We start from the raw sequence: 23,450 nt of genomic DNA, 5'->3' as shown, positions 1-23,450 counted from the left end.
CTGGGAAAAAAGAGGGGACGACACAGCTCTCCTCGGCGGGGGTGACCCCCACCCCTGTTTACCCCTCTCTCCTCTCCGGACCTAAAACGCGCCGCTGCTCTTTGCTTCTCCTTCAAGCATGAAGGACCTTGACGTTTCCCCCCGAGGCTGGCGCTGCCCCGCGGCCGCGGCGGCGCAAAGTACAAGGGGTGGTGCCGCAGGCTGGCGGCGCTGCCGGGGCTCGCCCCGGCCCGACCCCTCTCCCTCACCCTCCCCGGGGCGAGGGGCCCCGCCGCCCCCCGCCTGTACCTGACGGCCGCCCGCAGCCCTCGAGCTCCAGCCGCCGCCTCCTCGCGGCCCGCTCCGGAGGGCGGGCATGGCGGCTCTCCCCGCCTCTGGGGGCAGCGCCGCGGCCCGGGCAGGCCCCACCCCGCTGCCTGCCCGGCCGGCGGGGCGGGAAGGGGCGGCCCCGCAGCCGCCCTATAACTCCCCTTTCGCCGGGCGGCGGGAGGTAGCGGTTCCTCAGGAGCGGGATGAAGGCGGCAGCGGCGGGGCAGCACCCTGCGTGGGCGCGCTCTCTGGGCAGAGCCCTGGCCGGCACCCACCCCCAGGAGGGCCGCAGCTGCCCTCCGGCCTCCGCCGGCGGCTCGAAGGCCGAGGCGCGGGTGCTGGTCATCAACACGGGCGGCACGATCGGCATGGTGCAGGACGTCAAGGGTGAGGGGGCCCCGGGCGGAGCGGGGAGCGGGGCGGCGGAGGCGGGCTCCCCCTCAGGGTGCGCTGCGAAACCGGCCTGGTGTGGGGTGCTGGCAGGGCGCTGGGCTGGGGGATGCGCTGCTTGGCGAGCGGAGGCTGAGGCTGCAGCTGCCGCTTCCTTAACTAACAGCCTTGCTTTGTGACCGCTCTCCCTGGCGCGGTTTATGGTTCAGCATCCCCGGGTTTCTCGTAAGTGGTATTGAGCAGTGCCAGAAAAGCATGTGCCTTCCTCTAATCCTATGTTCCTACCCGCTGGTTATTTCAGTAGCTTAGCTGACAGGCATCCTTCTGACAAGTGAGCCTCACAGCTAGTTAGAGCAGGTTTTTGGCAGAGGATAACGTGTTTCCTGAAGTATGAGTCCTTTCTCCCCTTCTTCACGCACTGAAAATGAAACTAGCTTAATCGTACCAGTCATGCAGTCTTTTTTTAGCCCCCAAAAAAGCCCCGTCCCAGGCTACCTGGAAAGCATGTGCCTCATGTTCCCACGGGGAAGAGCGTGGGCTGTTGGAGGTGGTGGCCACGTCAAGGATTTTCAAGTGGTGACCTGACAGACGCAGCTGATGCAAGTGTGACAGCGTACATCCTGCCAAGTGTCATAACGAGTGAGATCAGATGCAGCATCTATGCTCACCTGCCTCTGGGCAGGTTTCTGCTGCTCTCCTACCAGCTCTTGACTTTGTGAAAGAAATCATTGAAGAGGTCTGCTTTACCTACCCACAGGAGGGTGAGACTCGATGAAAAGGCTAGACATGCCAAACCCCCTCCCACCAGCTGAAAAAAGTTTAAATCCAAAATTGAACTCTGAGATGTCTCAGTATACTGCCTGCATTTTACCTGAAAGCTTCTTAGGCACCTACAGGTATATGCTGTGCATTTTCAGGTGCCCCTAAATGTCAACAGGTAGGTGCCTATACTCACCTAACACCCCCGCAGAGCCCCAGTCCGGAAGCTGGAGTGGCACCTAAGCACCACTAGACCCTCACTCAGTAAGCACAGGTCCCAAGAGCCGCATCAGCCAACTAACGTGTCTGGAGAAAAGAACGGATTTCAGCCAGGTCTGACTTTCTGCAGGGCTGTGCGTTTACTAGCGTTGGTATAAAAGGAAAGGGGGTAATGTATTGGGGGGGGGGGGAAGGGGAGGGCGGAGAGAGGGAAGTGGTCCAATTTTGGTGAACATCTATCAGTTTCCTTCCTCCTTCACTTGGGAGGCAGTGGAGCATCCCAGGGCTTCCAGAGCCTGTGTCTGTCTAGGTTCAAAAGTGTGGGTACTTGTGTTGCCTACTACAGAATTTCAAGTCCCTGCCTGAAATACCATCTCAGCTACTCATTTGTAGGATTAAAACACTTAGGGCTTCACCTCAGAGGTTCCTAAACTAGATTTTTTTTTTTTCCTAACGCATATCCCTCCTTCTCAGAAGATGGTGACTGGCTGATCCTTCTTACTGTAGGGAAGACGCTTTAAGGGGTTGTTTTGCTTTGCTTTTTATGGCTGTTGTCTTTGTGTTTAATCTATCAAAGTTGTAAAAAGAAAAGTCTCTGTTTCAAATGACATGTGGTGACTTTCCTCTCTCTGTCTGCATTGTTTATACTAAAATAATTTCCTACTTCTATTGTCTCAGCTTCCCAACCACCTTTTTTAAAGCAAATAAATTAAAGTCATGTCTCATTCTCTTATAAATGAACTCCATAACCTCTTCTCATCTTGTCTGCCTTTTTTGTTTTCTTTTGCTTCACAAGTGTCAATCATTAAAGCATGTGCAAACAATCTAACAGTTACGATCCACTGATGCTGACTTGCTACATCCTGGTGAGGGTTTCAACCTGCTTTTCATACACAGATCTAGCAGCAGAGCAGCCAGAGTACCTCTTTCAGAATATTTGGCAGTCTTTAGTGTTCAGACAGAAGCTGGTGAAAGGGCATGGGAAAGGCAGTATGCTTCAAAGGGAAAAACAATAGATGCTCATTTCTTTTATTAATCAAGGGGTAGAAAGTGCCTGTTTACAACCATACCTAGAACTACAAGTGTTTTATTTCAAGCAAGGTGAACTGAAGTAGCTTCCTTGATCTGCACAAAACCTTTAATAGCAGCAACTGCTCAAATTGAAGGGATCAAGGTAGGTTTCTACCTAATTTCTGTCTAGGCTTACAAGCTTTTCTGTGGCCTTTCCAGTTGCTGGGAGAAGATAGTTTCATTTTAAAAATCAGAGAGTTTTGATAGGCCTAATGTGTTCTGCAAAGAGTATGTTCCTGTGCAGAACTGCCCCTATGTACAAGACTGATACAATCACATTCCCTGGGCTCATTGTGCATGTGTGGAGCAATTATTTATCATCACGAGGTCTGGTTGTAAACCTCCTGCAGAGGTTCTGCAGTTGACCTGTGCACGTGTGGCAACTCCAGCATCTCTTGGATCTATTGGACTTTCTGCACCCCTACAGGTTACCTGTGCAGGAGTCATTTTCAGAGGATGGATAGTCTGTTTCTGTTTGTGCGAGTTGGGTGACAACGAGACTCAGTTGCAGACTCTCCCAGTATTCATGGTTTTGCTGTCAAATAAGCCATTTCAGTGCATTTTTAAAATTTCTTCCTTCTACTTCCTCCTACTTATTTGCTCCTACAACAGCCTCTTATCAGTAGCTCATTTCAGAAAGAGAATCTTGCTGCACTCTTTAGTGAGGTTACTGTGGTAATAATCTTTGCATCAAGTTTGTGCTCATGTTCCTCCTGGCTGGTGCCTTCCGGAAGATCTTTGCTTCAGGCTTGTGGGCTGGATCTCTTTCCTAGCTTTTACCTGAAATATTAAGGAAATAAGCCACCCAACAAATACAAGTAGAACTAAGGCAAATCCCCTTAGAAAGATCACTTATCTTGGAGTAGAGTCTGCCTGGGTAAGTTAGTTAATTATCTGTCTTTTCTAGGCATACTAGACTGCCAGAGGACTGGCTGCTGTAGTCCGAACCTTTTTCTATTTGAAACCTATGCACCTCACTTCTGAAAGCTCCAAGTGCTACAGATGCAGAAATGAATATTTTGGAGAACACATTCTGCTTTTCTGCCTTTGCAAAATGTAGTTGTTACTTTTGGGATCTGGCACCGTACACGTATGTGCCACTTGTACTGATGTTCCTATAGGTAAAATCTGGTTTAACAAAGTCCTTTGTATTCCTCAGCATGGACAATTTGTTAGGATTGGGGACAACGACTTCAGCATGCTGGTGTACAGTATGCTCCTCCCCAACTCCCATGATTTCTTGGGTGCAGATCCCCACTGACACAGCTGCATCAGATTTCTTCAGCTCCCTGTTCTCTGCTGCAGCACAGGTTATAGGATATCTTGATTGATAAGTAGCTGGAGTTGTGTTATCTATAGCACCGGAGTGAAAAGCAGAGTCCTGGAGTGTAGATGAGACAGAACCATGCTTGTTCTCCTCGGCCACAGTTGCTTGTTTGCTGTTCTGCCTTTGTCCGTCTGCTTTGTGATGGCGGGGTTGGCCAGCTGAAGACGGAAAGGACAGAAGTTGACGAGAGCTATTTGGACAAGTTGCACAGCCTGCCTCTTCTCTGCAGGGGTGAAGTTGCTTCAAATACTTGGTTAACAAGCTTGGCTCACAAAAGATGTTTTCCATGCATAATAAAGTAGAAGTGTTCTTAAAACAGTTGCACTTGAGTTCCCCTGTGTTTGCTTCTTGAAGCTGTAAAGCAGAAAACGCTGCTAAACACTAAATTTAAGGATACATTTAGGGGACTGCATAGGTTGTAAGTGGGTCATCTTGGATACATCTGCAGAATATCTTTAAAAAAAAAGGTTTAAGTTCAGTGCAAGCAATTACAGAAAAATCCTGACAGATCTGTGATTAAGAGAAGAGATGAGGAACTGCCATTTATAAAGAAGGGATTTAAGAATATTAATGTACATCAGCTCTCCAGTTCCTGGGGCAAATACAAAAAATAAGCAGTCTAATCCATTGTCAATATTCGGAGCAAGATGAGCATTGGACAAACAGAAGAATAATCAGAAAACACCCAGAAAACGCTTGAAACTGGGCTGCATTTCAGAGCCAAAATGACTCTCTGCCCAAGCGCATCATAAGTGGGCATTTGTGACTAAGGTAGGAACATCCTTAATAGGAAAAGCAGGGATTATAGCTGAATGGATGAAACATCCAAAGCTTGAAAGCGTGTTAAGTATATTTTGTGAAACAAAGTATTCCGGCAGGAATCCAAACAAATCCACTCAAATGCTGTTGCCGTCCTGTGAGAAAGTTGGCTATGAAGGGGCCTGCTGCTTCATTTAAGGCAAGCCAGGAGGGAGATTAGGGAGTTCTTAAGGATTTTTCCATCAGTTTGGAAAGTAAATGGAAAAAGATAGAAATACTATTGAAAATACTCTCTGTATTTTGGAGTATTTTAAATAAACTTTGCTGGTTTAAGGGGAAACAAAAAAAAATACAGATGCTAACTTGGATGAGAATTGTGTTTAAACAAACAGAAGGACTAGGAAGCAGGAGAGAATTACCTGGCCTTAAATTAGGAATAACTAGAACTAGCAGAAATAGAATCATGAGGTTTGTGAGTTTGTTCACCATCTGAACAGGCGGTATAAAACACATTCACTGAGATTAAACTAAACTTGACAGTAATGCCAGTAGAATCTTGAAGTCCAGAAGGAAGTACCTCTGATGGAAGTTCCCTGAATGAAAAACATCTCAAAAAGTCAGACTTAAGAAAAACAGGGTGGCTTCTGACTCTGGACACCAGGACTGTCGCTGTCCTTCCTGAAACAAGGTATTGGGAGATGAGTTGCAAGTTAAATTCACAAATGAACTGAGTTCTATGATGCTGAGGATTGTAACATCAAAAGTTTAGGTGCCTTTCTGTCTAACAGAGAATGGTATGTGGATTCCCTTTGAAATGCCTACTTGCAACCAGGACACCTGCAGATCCAGCACACGCTAAATGTACTTAGGCTAGTTTAAGCCCCAGCCGTTTTAGGGCCCCTGCCACAGAAAGACAGACATCATCATGGGCAGGGAGAGGGTGAAGAGAGCTGAAGATGCATCCACGCTTTCGGCTTTTTCTATTCAGCAGCTTATGCACCTTCTCTACGACTTGTCAATCGAGATGTTCAGTTCTAAACCTGCTAGTGGAAAGTACCTATTCAAGAGAGTGATTAGAGCACTTAGCATTTAAGACTATTCTTGGAAGCTGACGTTTCTCTATCTTTGCATATATAGAGATCTTTGTCTATATCTGTCAATGCTCAATACCAACTGTGGGGTTTGTTTTAGCTTTCTTTTTTTTTTTTTTTCTTCTCTATGGAAATGCTATTGCCATTGACAGTGAGACATAACATGCAGCTTTCCTGCATAGACATACTAGTACCTTGGTGCTTGTGCCAATACTGCTGTAGGCTAAGAAGCTTAGGTAAAAATACCACAACTTTATAGTACAAAATAATGCTCAGCGTTTTGTAAGTCTTCTGCCACTAGAGAGAGAATAGCTATGGCAAATGTAAAAAAGAATGGTAGCTTTTTGCTACAGTTGCAAGAATTGGCTTCCTGCCCCTACTGCTGATCGGTATTTGCACACAAGCAACAATTAAAAATAGGTAAAACATAAATATTTGACATGGAGGAGATTTGTATCATTTCTCTTAAATAAAGGATTTATTTATTTTAAGTCAAGAAAAGAATAACTGCATGGAGATTTATTGGTTATATTCTGTTTTCACATTCTTAAACTGGCAATAGACTGTTTAAATTTAATGTGGGAGGATGGGCAAACAGCTGTGTAACTTGACTTCTTCCCTCCTTGCTGTGTCACTCACTTCCTTCCATCCCTGCTCCTTTATTTACTTCCTTTATTCTTTATTTTTAAGGACTTGCTCCTGAGGCCAATAAATTAGTAAGCAGCTTGAAAATGATGCCGATGCTGCATGATGAGGCATATGCCCAGGACACAAAACTGAACAACTTCCATGAATTTCCAGATAACACATTGGTGCTCCCGTAAGTACATTTTCCTTGGAGAGAGGGAGGGTTAGGAAGTATCTTGTTAATTTTCAGGTAATTACATCTCCAAACATTTAATGTCAAGAATCCATTATGAGATTAGCAAAAATGCTTATATTGACTTAAAAGGAAAAAGCCTACCACGTCTGGCATGATAGCAAATGTCTGTTTTGATATATTTGCAATGAAGTGTCTTACAAGTGCTTGAGAAATAACTTTGAAATTAGGCAACAAGTACCCATTTTGGGCAGCTTAGTCCTGCATTTTTTCTTGTTTTGGATATTCATTTCCTACTGTGCAAACATACAAATATTCTATAGAAACTAAGAAAACTGTATATACAGCTCTGTGTGAATTATCTTCAGCATATATCTGAAAAAGTAGCATCTAATTAATGCATCCGTGAATAGGCCTGATGCTTTAATTCTGCAGGCTGCCGGTTTTTAAAAAACCCTAAAAGCTGATTGTCTTTCCCACATTTATGCAACATTATGATAATAAGTATGGGCTTATAATTAATCTGCAGTGCTTCTTAACTGCTGGGCAATGATTAATACACTTATAGGTTTTATTTATAGGGCAGTATGCTAATTTGAGATATTCCCCAGCTGTGATGAATGACTGTACCCCTGTAAACATGTTAACTTTGCACAAAGGATGATTTTACACAGTCATTCAAAAATAAATGGGACTATAGCTGTTTTGCTATAAGATTAAAAATGGATATTCTTTAATCTTTAAGGAGGAAATCAGGACATACAAAGAAAATGTAAGGTTTATTAATTTCTTTCTGTTTTGTATTGAGGTCTCTGTGTAAAGCTTTTAAAAGTAACCACTTAAAAGGCAGATGGCAGGAAAAGGGGTAAAGTGAAAAGAAATGTACTCCTGGTAGAGTAGTATTGATATGAACATACAGTTTATGTTAAATACGATGGTTATACTAAGAAAAATGGAGCGCTGTTACAATATTGTGCTTGTAGCTGAATAATTTTTAAATACTTTAAGGGATCTGAAATATAACAAAACTACACTAATATACCCATTTGAGTCCTAAATACACTTCTCCTGGCACATCTTTTCCATGAAGAACAGAAAAGTTTAAAAAAATCATTCTCAAAACCTGAAGTTTAAAAACCAATCTTGTCTTGTTTTTCTGTCACTGCTGAGTGCCATTTCTGGAGGTTAGTCATGGCAATTTGCCATTTTCTCTTTTGTGCTAGCCGAGTGATATTTTAACTAGGCAGTTGAGAAATACTGTGAGTTTCTGAAGGGAGAAAATAGGAGTATTTTGTGAACTTTGTATATCTCTGTGATAACCTTGATGTAAGATATGATCTCTTTTTAGAGATCTTTTTAGAGGCATCAAAAGTTGTAGAGTAGGCTGGTCTCTGGTGTCGGTATGTCATGTTTTATTTAAACAGCACATCCTCAGGGGAGCTTTCTTTTCACAGATTTTCAACTGACTTCCAAAGTTACCCTTAGCATGTGTAAATGTGGTATCCAACAAGGCAATTTTTCATATGAAGTCTGACTTCTTAGGTACAGTATGTCAGTTGGTTATGAACAAAAACTACACATTGTTTAAATGCTCTCTCTGCTGTACGCAGCTGTCTTACAGGCCTCGTAAGGGGAGTGGGTCTGCAGATTTTATTAGCTGTTGATTGACAGGCGACTCTTGTTTTTGCATATTTTATATTGCTATAAATATACAAGAATAGCAAGTAGGAACAAAACACTATTGTGAATGCCAACTGTTGTGTGCTCTAAGCACTTTATTTCAGGAACTTTCATGCATCCATGCAGTATCCTGGTCTTTTCTATAGCCTTTGACTGTCTTCCAGTGTAAATGTTGAAGTATCCATCACAGTCACAGCTGGCAGGGAACTTTCCGTCATCCTCAGGCAGTGGAAAATCATTGAGAACGCTCTGAACGTGATCCTGTTAAATGTGCTCCCAGATGGCTCTGCCTGGAAGAGCGAGTAGGAAGGGCAGAGTTGGCCTGCTAGCAGTTCTTCTTTGTTAGCTGCTTGTTGGCCACTGCATTGCTAAATAGGAACATATTCCAACTAACGTAAGAATGGGTGAAAACGGTGGATATTCTATCCTCTTCCAAGCTTCATAAAGGTAGCAGAAAATAATAGTAGTAGGGTTCTTTTTTTACCCCAAATCTTAATTAGCCAATTGGAACTTATATGCAGTTGACTTTACTCTGAGGGGTTAGAAAGATAGTGTGGAGAAATGGGCATATTTTGTGGGGTAAAACAAGTGCTCTGTATGCAGTCCAATTGGCTGGCAAATCAAAGGTCTTCGAAGAGTCAGATTTCTTGAGATAGGCAGGTGGAGAAAGGGAGACCCGTGGACCTGGGAAGCAGGGAGAGCAGACAGCACGCTTAGAGCTAGGACAATCCCAGCCATCATCACCTTTGATAAGTCCCCTCCAAATTTGGGATTGTGTACTTTTATAAGATGTTTGAGTGTCTAGACACTTCTTAATCTTTGGTCTCCATCTGCTGGGCTACACACTGCATGATGTTTGAAAGTGTTACATTCCTCAGCCCCCCAGGTACTTTATCCTATTGCTTGACTGTTCGTTTTTGGTTTGGTTTGGGTTTTTTTCCCTTGCATAGTTGCTTTGTCTTGTTTTTATTGTACTTAGAGCAGTCTTTTCCCAGCTGTCAAGGTTGCACTTGTTCAGTGGCCAATAATTGATCGCCAGTGAGTTGTTTATAGTCCTGAGGCCTGTTTTCAACCTACGCCAGTATTTTAAGATCTTTGCTATTATCACATGCTTAATCTCCACATCATAACAAGAGACAGCTGGTACCATATAGCAAACTTTCATAACAAGGTGAAAACAGGCCTAATAGGCTGGGACTGGGGTTTTACAAAGTTAGCCAATTACTAGCAAACACAACAGTTTACTTGAAGATCTTAACTAACCAAGAGAGTTTTTTCTGAAATCTGAGGTGAGAGAAACTGAGAAGAGTGGATCTTCTAAAGGCCACAAAAATGAATCCCAGTCATAAGCCTCCTAAGAGAAGATACCCTTTGTGTCAGGAAAGAGTATCTATTTATAGACTATCTATTTATATTTATCAAAGGATCAAAAAGTTGTTGCAACTCTTCTGTTGACCCCCTATAAACCTTGGGAGCTTTACAGATTCCTCTCAATAGCTTATGAAGCATTTTTAAACCTTAAGGCTTCATATTGACTTTTGTTAGAACTCAGTTCCAAACTTAAACAAAGTAAGTCTGTGTTCTTCTTTTCTGTCTTTAGTTTTGCCAGCCCCTCTTCGCCTCCCAAATTATATTTATTATTAAATTAAATTTAGGGATTTGTGCTTTAAACCACATCAAGCCATGAACTTCTAAACTTGGAACTTAATGTTCTAAATTTAAGACCGTTTTTTTGCCATGGACTTGGGGGATGGGGAGGAGAAGGGTGAAAACTACTGATTTAGAGAAAAAATCAAAAGTGATGAGCTGATATTAGCTCTAAGATTTTTTTTTCCAATTCTCTTTCTTCGTAGTGTCTCTAAGCAAAACAAAAGAATTTTTTACACAATCCTGGAGCTCTCACCACTGCTTGATTCTTCCAACATGACGCCAGAGGACTGGGCCAAAATTGCAAAGAAACTTGAGGTACTATAGCGTGGGATAAGAATTCATTTGCTGCTTAAACAAAACCAGCAGTATATCTAGTATACTTAGCAAGATAAAACAATTCAATGTGCTATATGTATAAATTTATTTATTTAAAATGTAAATGTTATGCACCTTGCTTAGTTACTTGCAAAGTAACAAGTACTGTGATTACAAGGCTTACTGATTTTTTTTCCTTTTGAAAATGTTGCAAACTCATTGAAGTTATATAGTTCTTCCAATGATAAGCTGTGTCATAATTCTGTACAAGAAAAGAAATAGGAAAATTGCAGCTATGATTGAATAAGGTACGTAATATGTAGATTGATATGTTCTAAAACATTGACTTAAACTCACTGTCCAAAAATGTTGAATAAAATCCTTAGGTGTAGGTGACTTAACTGAAGGTTACTTAGTTACACATCATTTGAGTGTTCAAATAGCTTAATAGTTGGCTATTGACGTAGAAAATAATTTCATGTCTTTATGCCTTTCTTACTCTGGACACAGGCGGACTTGACTAGCTTTAGCTTTGCAGCCAGTAGAAAAAATGCTATCATGGTTAGGTTTCCCACACTGAAAAATGTTTAAAGCCCTAGATATTTCTGCATATATAGATAAATTCATTACATCCTTCTCTAGATTAAAAAATCAGTATTTCTTTGCTCTTGTCCCTGTGTCTGAACTTAGCTGTGTGCTTTTAAGAAAGTAGAAATGCGAAACGTTTCAAATACTTCACACCAGGAATTCATACATAGCTGTTAGAAATAAATAACCTAGTAAGATACTGCTCTTCCACTCTTGCTTGCTCTGCGATAGTGGGCTTTATAGTGTAAATTTCCTTCCTTAACCAAGCTGTAGCAATGCATGTGAACAGTATAATAATGCAGGGAATGATACTGAAGATTCAGGTAACAGTCTTTCACCTTTAGGTCATCTAATCCTGAAACCACCAAACTAGGGATGATGCTCCTCCTATCGAGTGCATCTTGCCAGGGCAGAGAAGAGACAGAGCTGGTGTTTAGGTGGAGAGCTTCTAGGATGGAGCAGGGATGCAGCTGCGAAAAGTCCAGGGCCAAGAGTAGAAGGCAGCAATCCCATGCTGAACAGGAGAGAATTTACCTTTCTTCCTTAATGGCATATTAGTTTTATTACAAAAAAAAGTGTTTCTTTCTTGTACACAGAAGGCAGCTTCTCTGTATATAAAAATTTGTGTAATCCAAGGGAAAAGTGCTGAGAAGGGAGAAAAAAAAACTTCTTCAACTGTCCAACTTATGTATAGACTCTGCCACTTTGTGTTCATCTTGGACACATACTTGGCACTGTAACACGCTGATGACTTTCCAGACTGAAACAAAGATGTTTCTGTGGGATATCTCCTTAATTGCCAACCTGATCTTTTACATTATGAAGCTTAAATCAAGCTATGTTCTTTCACAACTAATACGGTTCATAAGGCTGAAAATATTTGTGAGCGTACTGATTGAGTTAGAGAGGACAAGTGGGTATTTCTGTGATCTTAGCCCTTCTTGAAACTTACTTACCTTGTTACTGCATTGGTGAATAAATGTAGCATGCTTTTTGCATCACCCTGTAGTTTGGCCTGCAGGAAGATCTTGCAACACTGGCTGTTGTTCTGCTGGCTAACTTGTTAGAGATAAGCAGAAATCCCCTGAAACTTCCAGTAGGCAGCAATATGTAGGCACGAGTATCAGTGAAGAAATAGCAAAAGGACAAGTAGAAATCTGCAGGTGAGCTTGGAGGTGACCTTATTATCAGGAGATGCCAGGCATGTGTGCCTACTGTAGCATAAGAAGTGAAATTAAATTTAATTTTAATTCACTCTTAAAATAGAGAAACCAATTCCTTTTTCCTCCAAAAGCCAGCAGATGACTTCATTCCAACAAGATGAACTGTGCAATTCATGGCTTTGCATTAAAAAGACTCCTGTGTGGAACTGAATGTAGATTAAAGTTATTATAAAATTCCTTTTTGCATCTGTACATGCCTGATAGTCTAGGGGACTTCTCAAAAACCAGCAAGTGTATGTACATTAACGAACAACAGGAAGCTTCTTCACCTCTTTCTGCTGCAGAAGGCACAATCTGCTACAGAAAGGATGACTTTTCAACAGAAGAGGGCACTCGTACACTGGCAATTTGCCTGTCTGCCACCGGATTAAATGGACTGTTTTTTCTATATGTTATGATAGCCTTGGTTTGCCTAATCTGTTCCTGTAAATGGTGTAATCCCTAAAATAAAAGCGGCAACGAGAAATCAGACTATATGACTAATTTGCATATGTTAACATTCCTGTTTAAAGCCATTGCTAAGCTTTTCTTAATTAGCAGTCTTCTGGTTTAAAAATGCTGCATTAATATGTATACATAGAAGAATCTCTTTGACTGTTCCATAATTAGAATTATTGGCTCTAGTGCTTGGTGTCCTATTAACTCTTAATTGTATCTAAACTGAAAACAGGGTAACGTTAGGAGGAATTATGTGTGTAGTACCCTTTAAAGTATTATGCTGTTGCTTGCATCAGTGAAAGTAATGCAGTATGTACCTCACTGCTGATGCCAGTGCATTGCTCTAACAATGTGAAAACTGTCTCTCCATCTCCAGGAGCACTATGAAAAGTACGATGGTTTTGTGATCCTTCACGGCACTGATACCATGGCCTATACAGCTTCAGCCTTATCCTTCATGTGTGAGAACCTGGGTAAAACTGTTGTTCTGACAGGATCTCAGGTAACGGACTTAATTAGAAGTTGAAGTCAAAAGCCTCATTTTTTATTTTTATATGCAAAACAAGGTAGTGCAGGGCGGGCCTCTGGCCAGGGTGAATGGTCACAGTGCTGATAGAAATTAGTGAGAATTGACGGGCTCACCAGCTGAGGATCTGCCCCAAAATTTTATCATTAATGACTTTACAACTCTGTACCTAATCAGACCACTAGTTCATTATGACTGGGGCCAGATGCTTCAGAGAAAGATATAAGAGCCTGTCATTGGCCATTGTGTATTAATTGGTTTATAAGAGAAGCATCTTTCCAGCCTCAGGTGGCTGCTGGTTGTTAGCTGTCTGTTTTTCTTTTAAAGCCCTGCAGCTTATTACTTTTTACTTCATCAGTTGTTATCCCGACTTATGTTACTCATCGTTGCATTCTTTATCATTTTTTCAATAATCTCTAAGCATTAGATGCATTTTTGATCATTTCTGTTCCACAAAGCATCTAACATGGTCTGTTTCCTTTTCTCTAAAGACTACATTTATTAATTTTCATTCTCTTAGCTGGAGATCAGCCCTTTGCATATTGTCTGAGGGGGAGGGGTTGTCTTACTAGAATAGCTTGCTTGAGCGTAAAATACAGCTCTAATCACAAAAGAGAGATGAAACATCGCACTGTAAAATTCCCCTCCCCCATCTCATAACTTCCCTTTCACATGTGGTCTATTTGAAGTCAAAATACAAAAGTCTAGGAAGGAGTAGGCTCCCACTTACTGTCTTGACGTGGGGCAGTCTAGTTATGGTACATCATATTCAAGGTTTTACTTTCTTTTTGGCTTTATTGCTTGGAGATCTGCCTGACATATGATCTAGCAATGGAGCATGTGATTTTTTTTTTTCATTGCTGAAAGGAGCTCTGACTCTCTGTTAATAAAGAGGCAATCTGAAAAGGCATGGAAGTCATCATTCAGTTTTTAATCTTGTCCTCTTCTGTCAGTAATAACCTGCTGGCTCAGTTTTTCGATACTATGAGGAAAGATGGTGCAAGAGAGCTGTTGTGAAGCCCATAGTGGCAGTTCTGTATGATCTGGGTGATTGCTTTTCCTCTGTACAATCACTTCTCCTATGCTCAGTCACTTTAACTATGCCTGCTTTCTCTTTTTTGTATTTTTCCTGAATCAGTCTTTTAACCTGCTTAATCACACTAGAATAATCTCTATATTAGCTTTTAAGCACTTAAATTATAGAAGTCTGATAAGCACAGAGGGAAACCCTGCCATCTGCTGCAGTCTAAAATAGTTTTGATGAAGAAAGAAACTTTATTTGTCATAAATCATTGTTACATAAATTATTCATGTATTTGTATTGCATAAATTGGACTCTCTTCTGCTGTGTAGACTTTGCATAAGGGACAGGGTGTAATTTCAGTCTCTGCTCTTCAGGTGCCCATATACGAGTTGCAGAATGACGGCCGAGCCAACCTTCTGGGGGCACTGCTCTTTGCTGGGCAGTTCGTGATTCCTGAGGTCTGTTTGCCTGTGAAGACCATCTCAGAAGCTGCTTTTCTCCTTCTAGCCAGGACCCATGCTTACATACTCAAAATATCCGGTAGGCAGTAAGGAATTGCACTTAAAGAGGAAGATAAATGGATTCCGCTGAGGAACAGGCACTTGCACGGCAAAGCACATGCAGTTTTCTCAGGAGTCATATCCCATTTTGCCCATATATAATCTATAAAGACTATCAAGTCTGAAATGTAGCTTGCAGCAGACTTGAAATCAGAGATTCCCTTGCAAACATGTGGGATCTGAAACACTTGTAAGTCAGTTTTTTAAATTTACTTTGAAGTTCTAAAGTTGCTCTAGAACTGGTAGGAGTGTCTTCTAGCTCTAGTTCCTGAAGCGTCGAGGATGATATACCCAATGGATGTGGAAGTACCTCCATGGTCTCAGCACCCTGCCTTTAAAGATGTTGGTGCTGTGCAGCCCAAAAATCAGAGAGAAAACTGGTCAGGTTACACCTCATTTCACTTCTGCCGTGCTCCGAAAGCCAGTTCTTGTAAAAAAACAGCAATACCTGACTGGCCAAGATCTTCATAACTAATAACAACTTTGAGGTATCTCTTTTCCTTCAAATTCTAATTGACAAACTTTAAGGGAATTGAGAAGGAACCTGATTATTTATGTGTGGTAACTCTTTTGAAAGTTATCCTCATTTTCACTAGGCCTTTTGTTAAGGTTTTGGACTCTGAATTTAGATATAACTGATGAACTTATTAAAAAGTCCACATTGTTTCTTTCCTCTATCTCTGAAGTGGACTCAGGCAAATTTGCTGTCTCCTAGACTATGCCTCATGAGAGGATTACGAAACTAGTTAGTTCTTAACTTGTTTTGTTCTTAAATTCTTAAACCAATGTGTGACAGATGTGCCAACTCTTTTTGAAAGGGTAAGAGTTGTAAACATCTACTAGCCTCTGAGTTGCTTTAAAGATTTAGAAAACACTTTATAAAGGACAGACTACAGTATTTATCTACTGAATCTTTTAATTACTGGCTTATTCATAGACCTGTTTCTTTACTTGTCTTGCAGGTGTGCCTGTATTTTTATAATAAACTGTACAGGGGAAATAGGGTGACTAAGGTGGATGCTGGGAGTTTCAATGCCTTTTCCTCACCTAACCTGCCTCCACTTGCAAATGCTGAGGTTGATATTACAAGTAAGCAACATCATCTCTTAAGCCTTGTAATTTATGCCACATGCAATAGAACTCTAGCTGAAAAGAATCTGTGCCTATGTAGTTGAAATGCTGTTTTTAAACTCAAATATCTTTGAAAGCCCTGTAGCTTGACTCCACTTTATCTGCTCTGAAACTGTTTAAATGTTAGTAAGACTGAGAATTTGTGACTCAACTGCATTTATCTATTGATTATAGATGTGAGCTAGGCTGACTTTGACTAAAGATCCAGACTAACCAGAGGGAGTGTTGCCCCTGTGCCATGAAAATGCTTGCTCTGAAGATAAAAATGAGGGAGTGAGGACTGAAAGAACAAAGAGTTTAATCTCATTAATGACGATGCTGGACTCCAAAATCAGGCAAAAGAGTCATTGCAGAGTACTTGCAGCTTCAACAGGTTCTCTGTTTGATGCATGTAATTATGTAAGATATTTCACTGGATATTTAGGACCTGTCTAAACTGCAAGCGCACTGGAAACAGCAGACCTAGAATATGCTGTGTGAAGTTTTTTTTCCCCAAAATTACTCAGACTCCCTATAATTTCTGTGTGTCTGTTTTTTAAGGAGAAGAAAAACTACATGAAGATTTCAGTACCTGTTTGCAAAGTCATTAACGCGCTGATGTCTGTTCTTGGATAAATGGCACCCTTTCTTTGGAGAGGGGAGAAGAGGGACACATTTGGAGTCTAGCCAAATGAGGAGTTGCCAAAAAACGTACTAAAGGACAGTTTAAAAAATATAACATGTTATGTGAGCTGCTTTTGGGTAGGCTAGGTATATTAAAAAAGTGTAGGACTTGGTGACAATCTCCATTATTTCCAAAAAGAGGAAATGAGAGGGGGTTCCCAAATTCTGCTGTTAGTGGCAGTAGGAGCTCTAGCCCTGTGACAGGCAGCGTGCCATTCTGAATGGTTTCTACTACTAGAGAGAGAGACATTCTGCAATTTGGAAAAATAAACTTATCCCTTCGACCTAATGAGTGGGGGTTACTTAACCAAGTTTCAGGATCAAAGTGCTGTGTTTGTAGCAGCCAGATACAAACTGAGGAAGCCTGTGAAATGCTGTAGTGGTCTGTAAGACATCTCTCAGGTAGAGAGTCTGCCACTGTTGTATTACTGTGCTGTGTCAAATACGGCGTATCTGAAATCAACAGAAATGCTGTCGGTTGATTGTTGCAGTAAATTAGGGAGAATCTTCTTTCTTGGGTTTTTATGAACTGCATCAAATAGGGTATAAATAAATTCCGTTTACTGACTGATCAGTAATGAAATCAAGCTGCAAATTGCATGCTATTTCTCTCTTTGATTTGAAGGAACTATTTTGTGATTCCTTGTCTATAGTAGAAAAATGAGCAAGTTATTAAGTATTTCCCTTGGCCCATATTTGGGTCCCATTATCTTTTCAGTAGAATGCCCCAGTGAGATCACTGGGGATTTCTGATTTTAAAACTGGTGGCATGATAGGCTCTATTTTTATTTGTTTCAGTTGATTACCCAGTTAGGGTAGCATCATTTATCCAAGATGACGGTGTCAGCATTGAAGGATTGTTTCATTCTGAAAAAACATAGTTTATAGTATGGGCAATCTACTAGTGCTGCTTTATTTTGTCCAAAGTAATTGTTTGAAACATTGCTGTCTCCCTTGAGTTTCCTTGTACAGTCCTCGTATGAAGCTTTCATGGAGACAAGGAACCACCTGGGGCTTTTAAAAACAAATCAAACAAATCTAGCATCTTTTAACTTTTTTTTTTCAAATGACTTTGTATAATAATGTCTTAATGCTCCTGTAGACAGGGCTGACTGTAGACACGGCTGACTCCTGCTGCTTCAGCATTATGGAGAGCAGCCTGAGGATGCCAGGAGGAGTAGGCCATGTGCAGAAACTCTTCCTTGGGCTTCCCGGTTCTAATGAAGCTGGGAATGAAAACTCCAGAGAAGCAGAGGGGAAGAGATGACAGGATAGAAGGAGTGGGAAGTGTAATGGGATAAGAGCTTGCGATCACGGGTTGGTACACAGGAATGAAGAGAGGAGATGCTGTTTGAGGCTAGGCATACCATATAAAAGCAACGATCTACTTCAGAGCCAGAGAAGCAAGGGAGACGCTTAGTCCCCTTCCCTTCACTTCCCTAGCTGCAGCACTCTTCTTCATTATAGATACCCATTTTTTACCCTGCTCCCCCTTCAGATAAGGCTCCCAGTGGATTTCTGATCTCATCAACGGGCTGTGTTTTTGGTCAGATCCTTAACTGTGTTAGCAACACCTAAGAGTCCCGTTACCCAGTTTTAGATGGGCAGTGTGTCAGCTTCCTCAAGACTTTCAATTTAGCAATTGAAGACAATCATGTGAGAAGTGAAACATTCTAGCAAACTCCTCAGATGAGTGAGAAACCCAATGCCGATAGAAAATACTTTTGCAGCAGAATCAGAAATCTCTGTATGAAATGGATAACGTAGGAATAACCGAAAATATTTCTAAGATATTAAAGCTTATCAAATGAAAGACCTTGCCTTAATTTTCTCATATTTTGAAAACAGGAGGGACAAGGAGGACTATTCACTTGAAATGTGTAAAGAGTCTCAGTATATTTCAAAACTGATTAGTCTCCTCTGTTCTCTACTGTCCTAATGAAGCAAATATGAAACTTGCTTTGTTACGATGACTGGACTTTCTTCATCCCACATGCATGTAACTTCTGGGAGTGGTGCACATGTACAGGACCGTATGATGAGAAACATAACTTCTGTAGGGACGAACAGAGCCTGTGTGACTGTGCAGCTGTGGTACAGCAGCAGCAGAAGGTTAGAAGGCCCTTTGGGGCTTGTCTACCCACCAGTCTCATTAGAGAGAAGCTATTCGTCACTGGCCAAGTCTGTGTCTTGGTTGGCAGTTCTGGTTATTTATAGTAAAAAGCCCAAGTCATTTATGTATGAAGGCAAATGCCAGCTCTCTTCACTGAAGTGCTTTTGGTCCTCCCCCCCTTGTAAGTAGGCATGTTGATTCTTGCAACGACACCATTAAATTTAAATACTCATTTCAAAAGTTGTGTGTCGATTGTTTTATAACAAACTGCCAAAAAAGGGGGTCTGTGTTTGTTTGCCTCCTTCAGGAATTTGCACCCATAGGTTGGCCTGTGCTCCCCACCCCTTGGCTGCCGCCATGAATTGTAATGAACGCCGGGGCAGCTTATATAATGGTAGGGCTCGCCCGTAGCCCTGCAGAGAAGGATGAGAAGAAAGCGTTGCTGTTTGTCTGGAGCTCTGCAATCACAAAAAGCTGTATTTCTTGTTTGATTTCATAACTCAGAGTTCAGTCACCACTCCTAAGGGAGGTGTCGCTTTTAGTTGCTGTTCTCCCATTATAAGTTGAAACCTGCATTGTGGCATAGGCACTGTAAAAAAAAAAAGGGTTTTTTTTGTGTTTTCTAGGCTGTTTAGGGCTGCTTCTCTTTTTTATTTTATTTTTAAGTCAGGTTGATGTTTTTTCCGCGCTAACCCTATCACCATAGGGGATGTGTGTGTGTGAATAAAGCTGAATAAGACAAGGATGTATTTTTGAGCTGTAATTTTAAGAGCTGTAGTGTTTGATAGGGAGGGGGAGATTGGAAATAGTAGAGTATTGTTTATGTGATGGTTTTGTATGGAAGAATAAACAAAAGGCCTTAGTATCTTGAATGCAGTCTCCTTCAATAATGCAATCTTTTCTATCCCAAGCCATTTTGGATACAGTATATAAATAGCCATTACCTCTTTATTTTATGTACATTGCTTTAAAAACTTTCTGCTGTGCAAGACCAGTAGCTAGCTTATGTTTGTTCCTCAGCTTTGTATCCATATTTACATAATGCAGTACACTATATCAGTTAAACTTTTTACAAGCACAGGCCATCCAAGTCAGAACAGGTTACTGTTCTCTGTGTTGTGCCAAAACTGAATATCCCTAATTAGTCACTCTTATCCGTAGGATAAAAAACTGTTATGAACACCGATATATACAGCTTTTTGTACTTCACCTGCTTGTATATCAGTTTCTTACTTAAGAACTGTTAGTGATTCCTAAGGGTTTTTTAAATTTTTTAAAATTTATTTAACAAAAAGAAGATTTCTGTGTGGTATGACTGTAGGCTGCAAGACAGCTGGTTTATTCAGTACAGTGAAGATGCTTGAACTTGGCTATGTGACGTAAATATTCTTCCTTTTTGTGGATGTAATCTTTGAGATGGAGGATGCAAAGGGTGTGTTCTAAATTTTTTTTTTCCCCTGCATGGCGCTCTGCCTCACTTACAACAGTTCTGAATAAATCTGAGATGAAGTCAGGCTTTTATGTATATTTGTTTGTCTTTGGCTCTTGCATCACACTTGCCTTTTGTTCTGCTTTTTAGACTCATTTGTCTAATGGAAAACTGACATCTGTGGAGTCTGCAGTACCGAGCACGTTATGTAGGCTGATGAGGTTCATGACCAAGAGAATGTTAACTCAGGGACAATCTTTAGTTCTTTTTTTTAATATAGTTTGGAATTACATCACTGTACTATGTCTGCATTTATCTTGAAGGTGATATGTTATTTGGTAGAGCATACTCCAAGAGTACAGGTATAGGCCTGGTATAGGTCTGACTTCTGAACCTATCCTCTGATCTCTCTCCTTGGTCTTCTATTTTTGGCAATATTTTAGTGATCCATGCCAAGGCAGGTTTCCTCAGTTCATTCTTCAAGTTTGTTACAGGCATTAGGGATGCTAATAGTTGCCAAACTTAGTAGTATGCATTTGTGAAGTTTTGGCAGGGACTCCTAGCTTATGGAGGATAAAGGAAAGAAAGCTCTGATCCAGTTTTATTGCCATCCCTTCTTATAGAGGTGGCTGCTTTTAAAGAATTAATCTGTGTGTTAGAAGGTTGAAAAGATTGCATTTATTGCTAAACACTGCTGCTTCTTAAAGCACAGTGCTCACAAGTGAATGTGGTTAGCCAGGCCGATGAACCTCAAGCAAAACAAATGCACGGCTTTCTGCACTCACCTGTGTAGCTCCCGCAGGTCTCTAACTCGCTCTGGAAAGCTCATGAAGGCCTTTGAGAGCTACTTGGCTAACTACTAAATCCAACCAGGTGGTTCAGAACCATGCTGGCCAGCTTAGCACAAAAAAAGAAACTGTAGAAATGGTCTACATTTCTATTCTCCCATTCCCAGAGCATTAGGAATCCATGTGCCGAAGTGTGGCTGGTTGGACAAACATGATGCCAAGCCAACTGCCTGTGATCTGTTTAACGACTCTCAGTATTTTTTTAGAAAGAACCTACAGAGGCTCTAGTTGCTGACAGGACACCACGACAGGAAGGGAAAGTTGGTGAAGTGTTATAGGTGACTGCTGTTTTCTGTCTTGACTTAATGGATTGTGTACTTTTTACTATCTCTGGTAATGGGGCAATAGAGTAGGCTTCAATGGAGGCTTTTAAATGTACTCTGAATTTTCTTGCAAATGGCTGTCTGCTGATTGCAAGAGATTGCAGCAGTAATTGGTATGAGTAACTCTCCGCATGGCTGAAAGCAAGTCAGTATTATGCACGCAGATCTTTTATCTGTCTTGCTGCTTGGGAGTTTCTCCAAAATCTAAAAAGCTTAAATCATGATGGGGAAACAGGTAGCTTTACAGCATGGTCTACTTTCATTGAAGCATGATGCTGTGAACTGTTGGCTGCTGTTTGTTAAACCTCTTCCACTGCCTTGTAGGAGCCATCAGCACTACCAATGCTGCACCTCTACACTGAAGTAGTAAAATTTTGAAATCAATAATGCATGACTTTGCTTCTAATAATGCAACATAAACAAACTATTAGTTAAACAGCTGGCTTCTGGCTCTAAATGTGTAATCGGAGTTAATTGAATCCTTGCTATTTTATTTAATCGTTAGTAACTACCTAATAAACTCTGGAGGTGATTAGCGGCAACAGTAACTGCATTTGTCATCTCCTATGTCTGGGAAGATGAAGGTCTGTTTTCTAAACATGAATCCAGGCTGGTATCAGGCCAACTACATAACAATGAAGTTCAGGTCAGTGCGTGACAAGTAAATACCTCACCTATGCGAGACCTGCATGCCTATGCTCTGTTGGTTGAGGCTTTCTCAGCACTCTGAACTGGGAGAGTTGGCACTAACAGGACACGTTCAACATCGTGAACCCATCAGGTCTAGTACTTGGATGCTTTTCAAAGCTATCAGACTTCTCTTTTGAAGAGGTTGTAGTAGAGGTATACAGCTTTGTGTCTGATTGATCATCCTGTTCACTAATGGGCATTGAACTAAAATACCCATTTTGGAAGTCTTTGCTATAAAATGCTATTAAATTGAAGTATACATGTTAAATATCTCCTTGAAGAGCACTAACTTAGAAATATTGATGAGCAGTACTGATATATCTTGGAATCTAGACTATTTTAGAATTAAAGCTAAAACATAACACAGTTGAGCCTGACCTGGATGTGGCCTTGAAGACATATTTTGTGGTACCTAATAAATAAGGTGTGTTAGATCAGCTGCTATGGCTGCTGTCTTAAATGGGCCTTTATTTCCTCTTTTCAAAAATACATTGTCTTTCATGAATCCCCTACATAAGAAAGAGTTTTAAAGATAATGTTGTAAGTATGAAGTGCTACAAGTGTACTTAATATTATGTCTTAATATTAAATTAAAAAGGCCATTTCTCTTTAACAGTAAACTGGGAAACGGTGTGGAAAGCCAATACCAAAAAGAAATTTCGAGTTCACACCAATATGAACAGGAATGTTGGGCTTCTGCGAATCTTCCCGGGAATCACTGCTGCTGCTGTAAGTGTCACCACTTCGTTTTGGAAGAGGGTGAAGTGATGCTCAAATACTTGATTAGTTAGTGGAAGTAGGGAAGCTGCATTGTTATAGCAGTGGTTGGGGTTTTGAAGGGAAGGGAAAGGATCTGTCTTCTTCTGATAAATGTTTTTTGGACTATCAGAGCATTCAAAGACTGTTTTCATATGCCATAAACTATTGATAAAAGCTTTTCAAATATCTTTTGTCTAAACCGCCTAAGCTCTGAAACTTAAAATTTATTTCTTATCAGGGCTCTTAAATAGGTCAAGTGTGCTTTTCTAGACAGGTGCAGGCTACAGTGACCATGGAAATGCTCTCTCGCTGCATATTGAGGCATATTAATAGATATCTTGTCAAGGAATACACAATATGGTGGGTGGAGGGGAGAGTGACTATTTCTACAGCTCATGCTTCTTTTTTAAGGTTCATTTTGTCTCACACTGATGGTTAACATGACCCTCAGCATTCATACAGAGCTGAAAATGAGAAGTGGGATTTTTTTGTCTTTAGAAATTATTTTGCAGAACCCTGGTTTTAGGTAGATTTGTCTTTATATTTTTGTCTAATACTAGTTCCATTAAATTGACAGGTCTTTTGTGGCTGTTGCCATCTTAAATTGAATCCAGTAGTTTAAGCAGCACTCCTCAATTATATTACCATTCTTTTTAGGTGTATATGAACAGATGGAAAGGCAGAGGGGTGGTATATTTGCAATAAAACTCCAACTGCATAGTTAGCCTCATGGGGGCTTACAGTG

At 41.0% G+C, this 23,450-nt stretch overlaps 1 protein-coding gene across 2 annotated transcripts in view; it reads left to right on the top strand.

The window, feature by feature from the left end:
* The first annotated feature begins 426 nt into the window (after window positions 1–426).
* ASPG (asparaginase) overlaps window positions 427–23,450 on the top strand; it is a 47,841-nt gene continuing 24,817 nt past the window's right edge. Inside the window, exons 1-7 of one of the 2 annotated variants that reach the window (XM_075150956.1) lie at window positions 427–696; window positions 6,616–6,745; window positions 10,279–10,390; window positions 13,016–13,141; window positions 14,564–14,647; window positions 15,712–15,838; window positions 22,563–22,675. In XM_075150956.1, coding sequence (XP_075007057.1) covers window positions 513–696; window positions 6,616–6,745; window positions 10,279–10,390; window positions 13,016–13,141; window positions 14,564–14,647; window positions 15,712–15,838; window positions 22,563–22,675 — 876 coding nt within the window. In that variant the 5' untranslated portion in view covers window positions 427–512. The remainder of the gene's footprint in view (window positions 697–6,615; window positions 6,746–10,278; window positions 10,391–13,015; window positions 13,142–14,563; window positions 14,648–15,711; window positions 15,839–22,562; window positions 22,676–23,450) is intronic. The other variant, XM_075150955.1, reaches the window with a different exon arrangement.

Source organism: Calonectris borealis, chromosome 5, assembly GCF_964195595.1.
Source record: "Calonectris borealis chromosome 5, bCalBor7.hap1.2, whole genome shotgun sequence".
Classification (NCBI taxonomy): Eukaryota; Metazoa; Chordata; class Aves; order Procellariiformes; family Procellariidae; genus Calonectris; species Calonectris borealis.
This window is presented reverse-complemented; position numbering and strand designations above follow the sequence as displayed.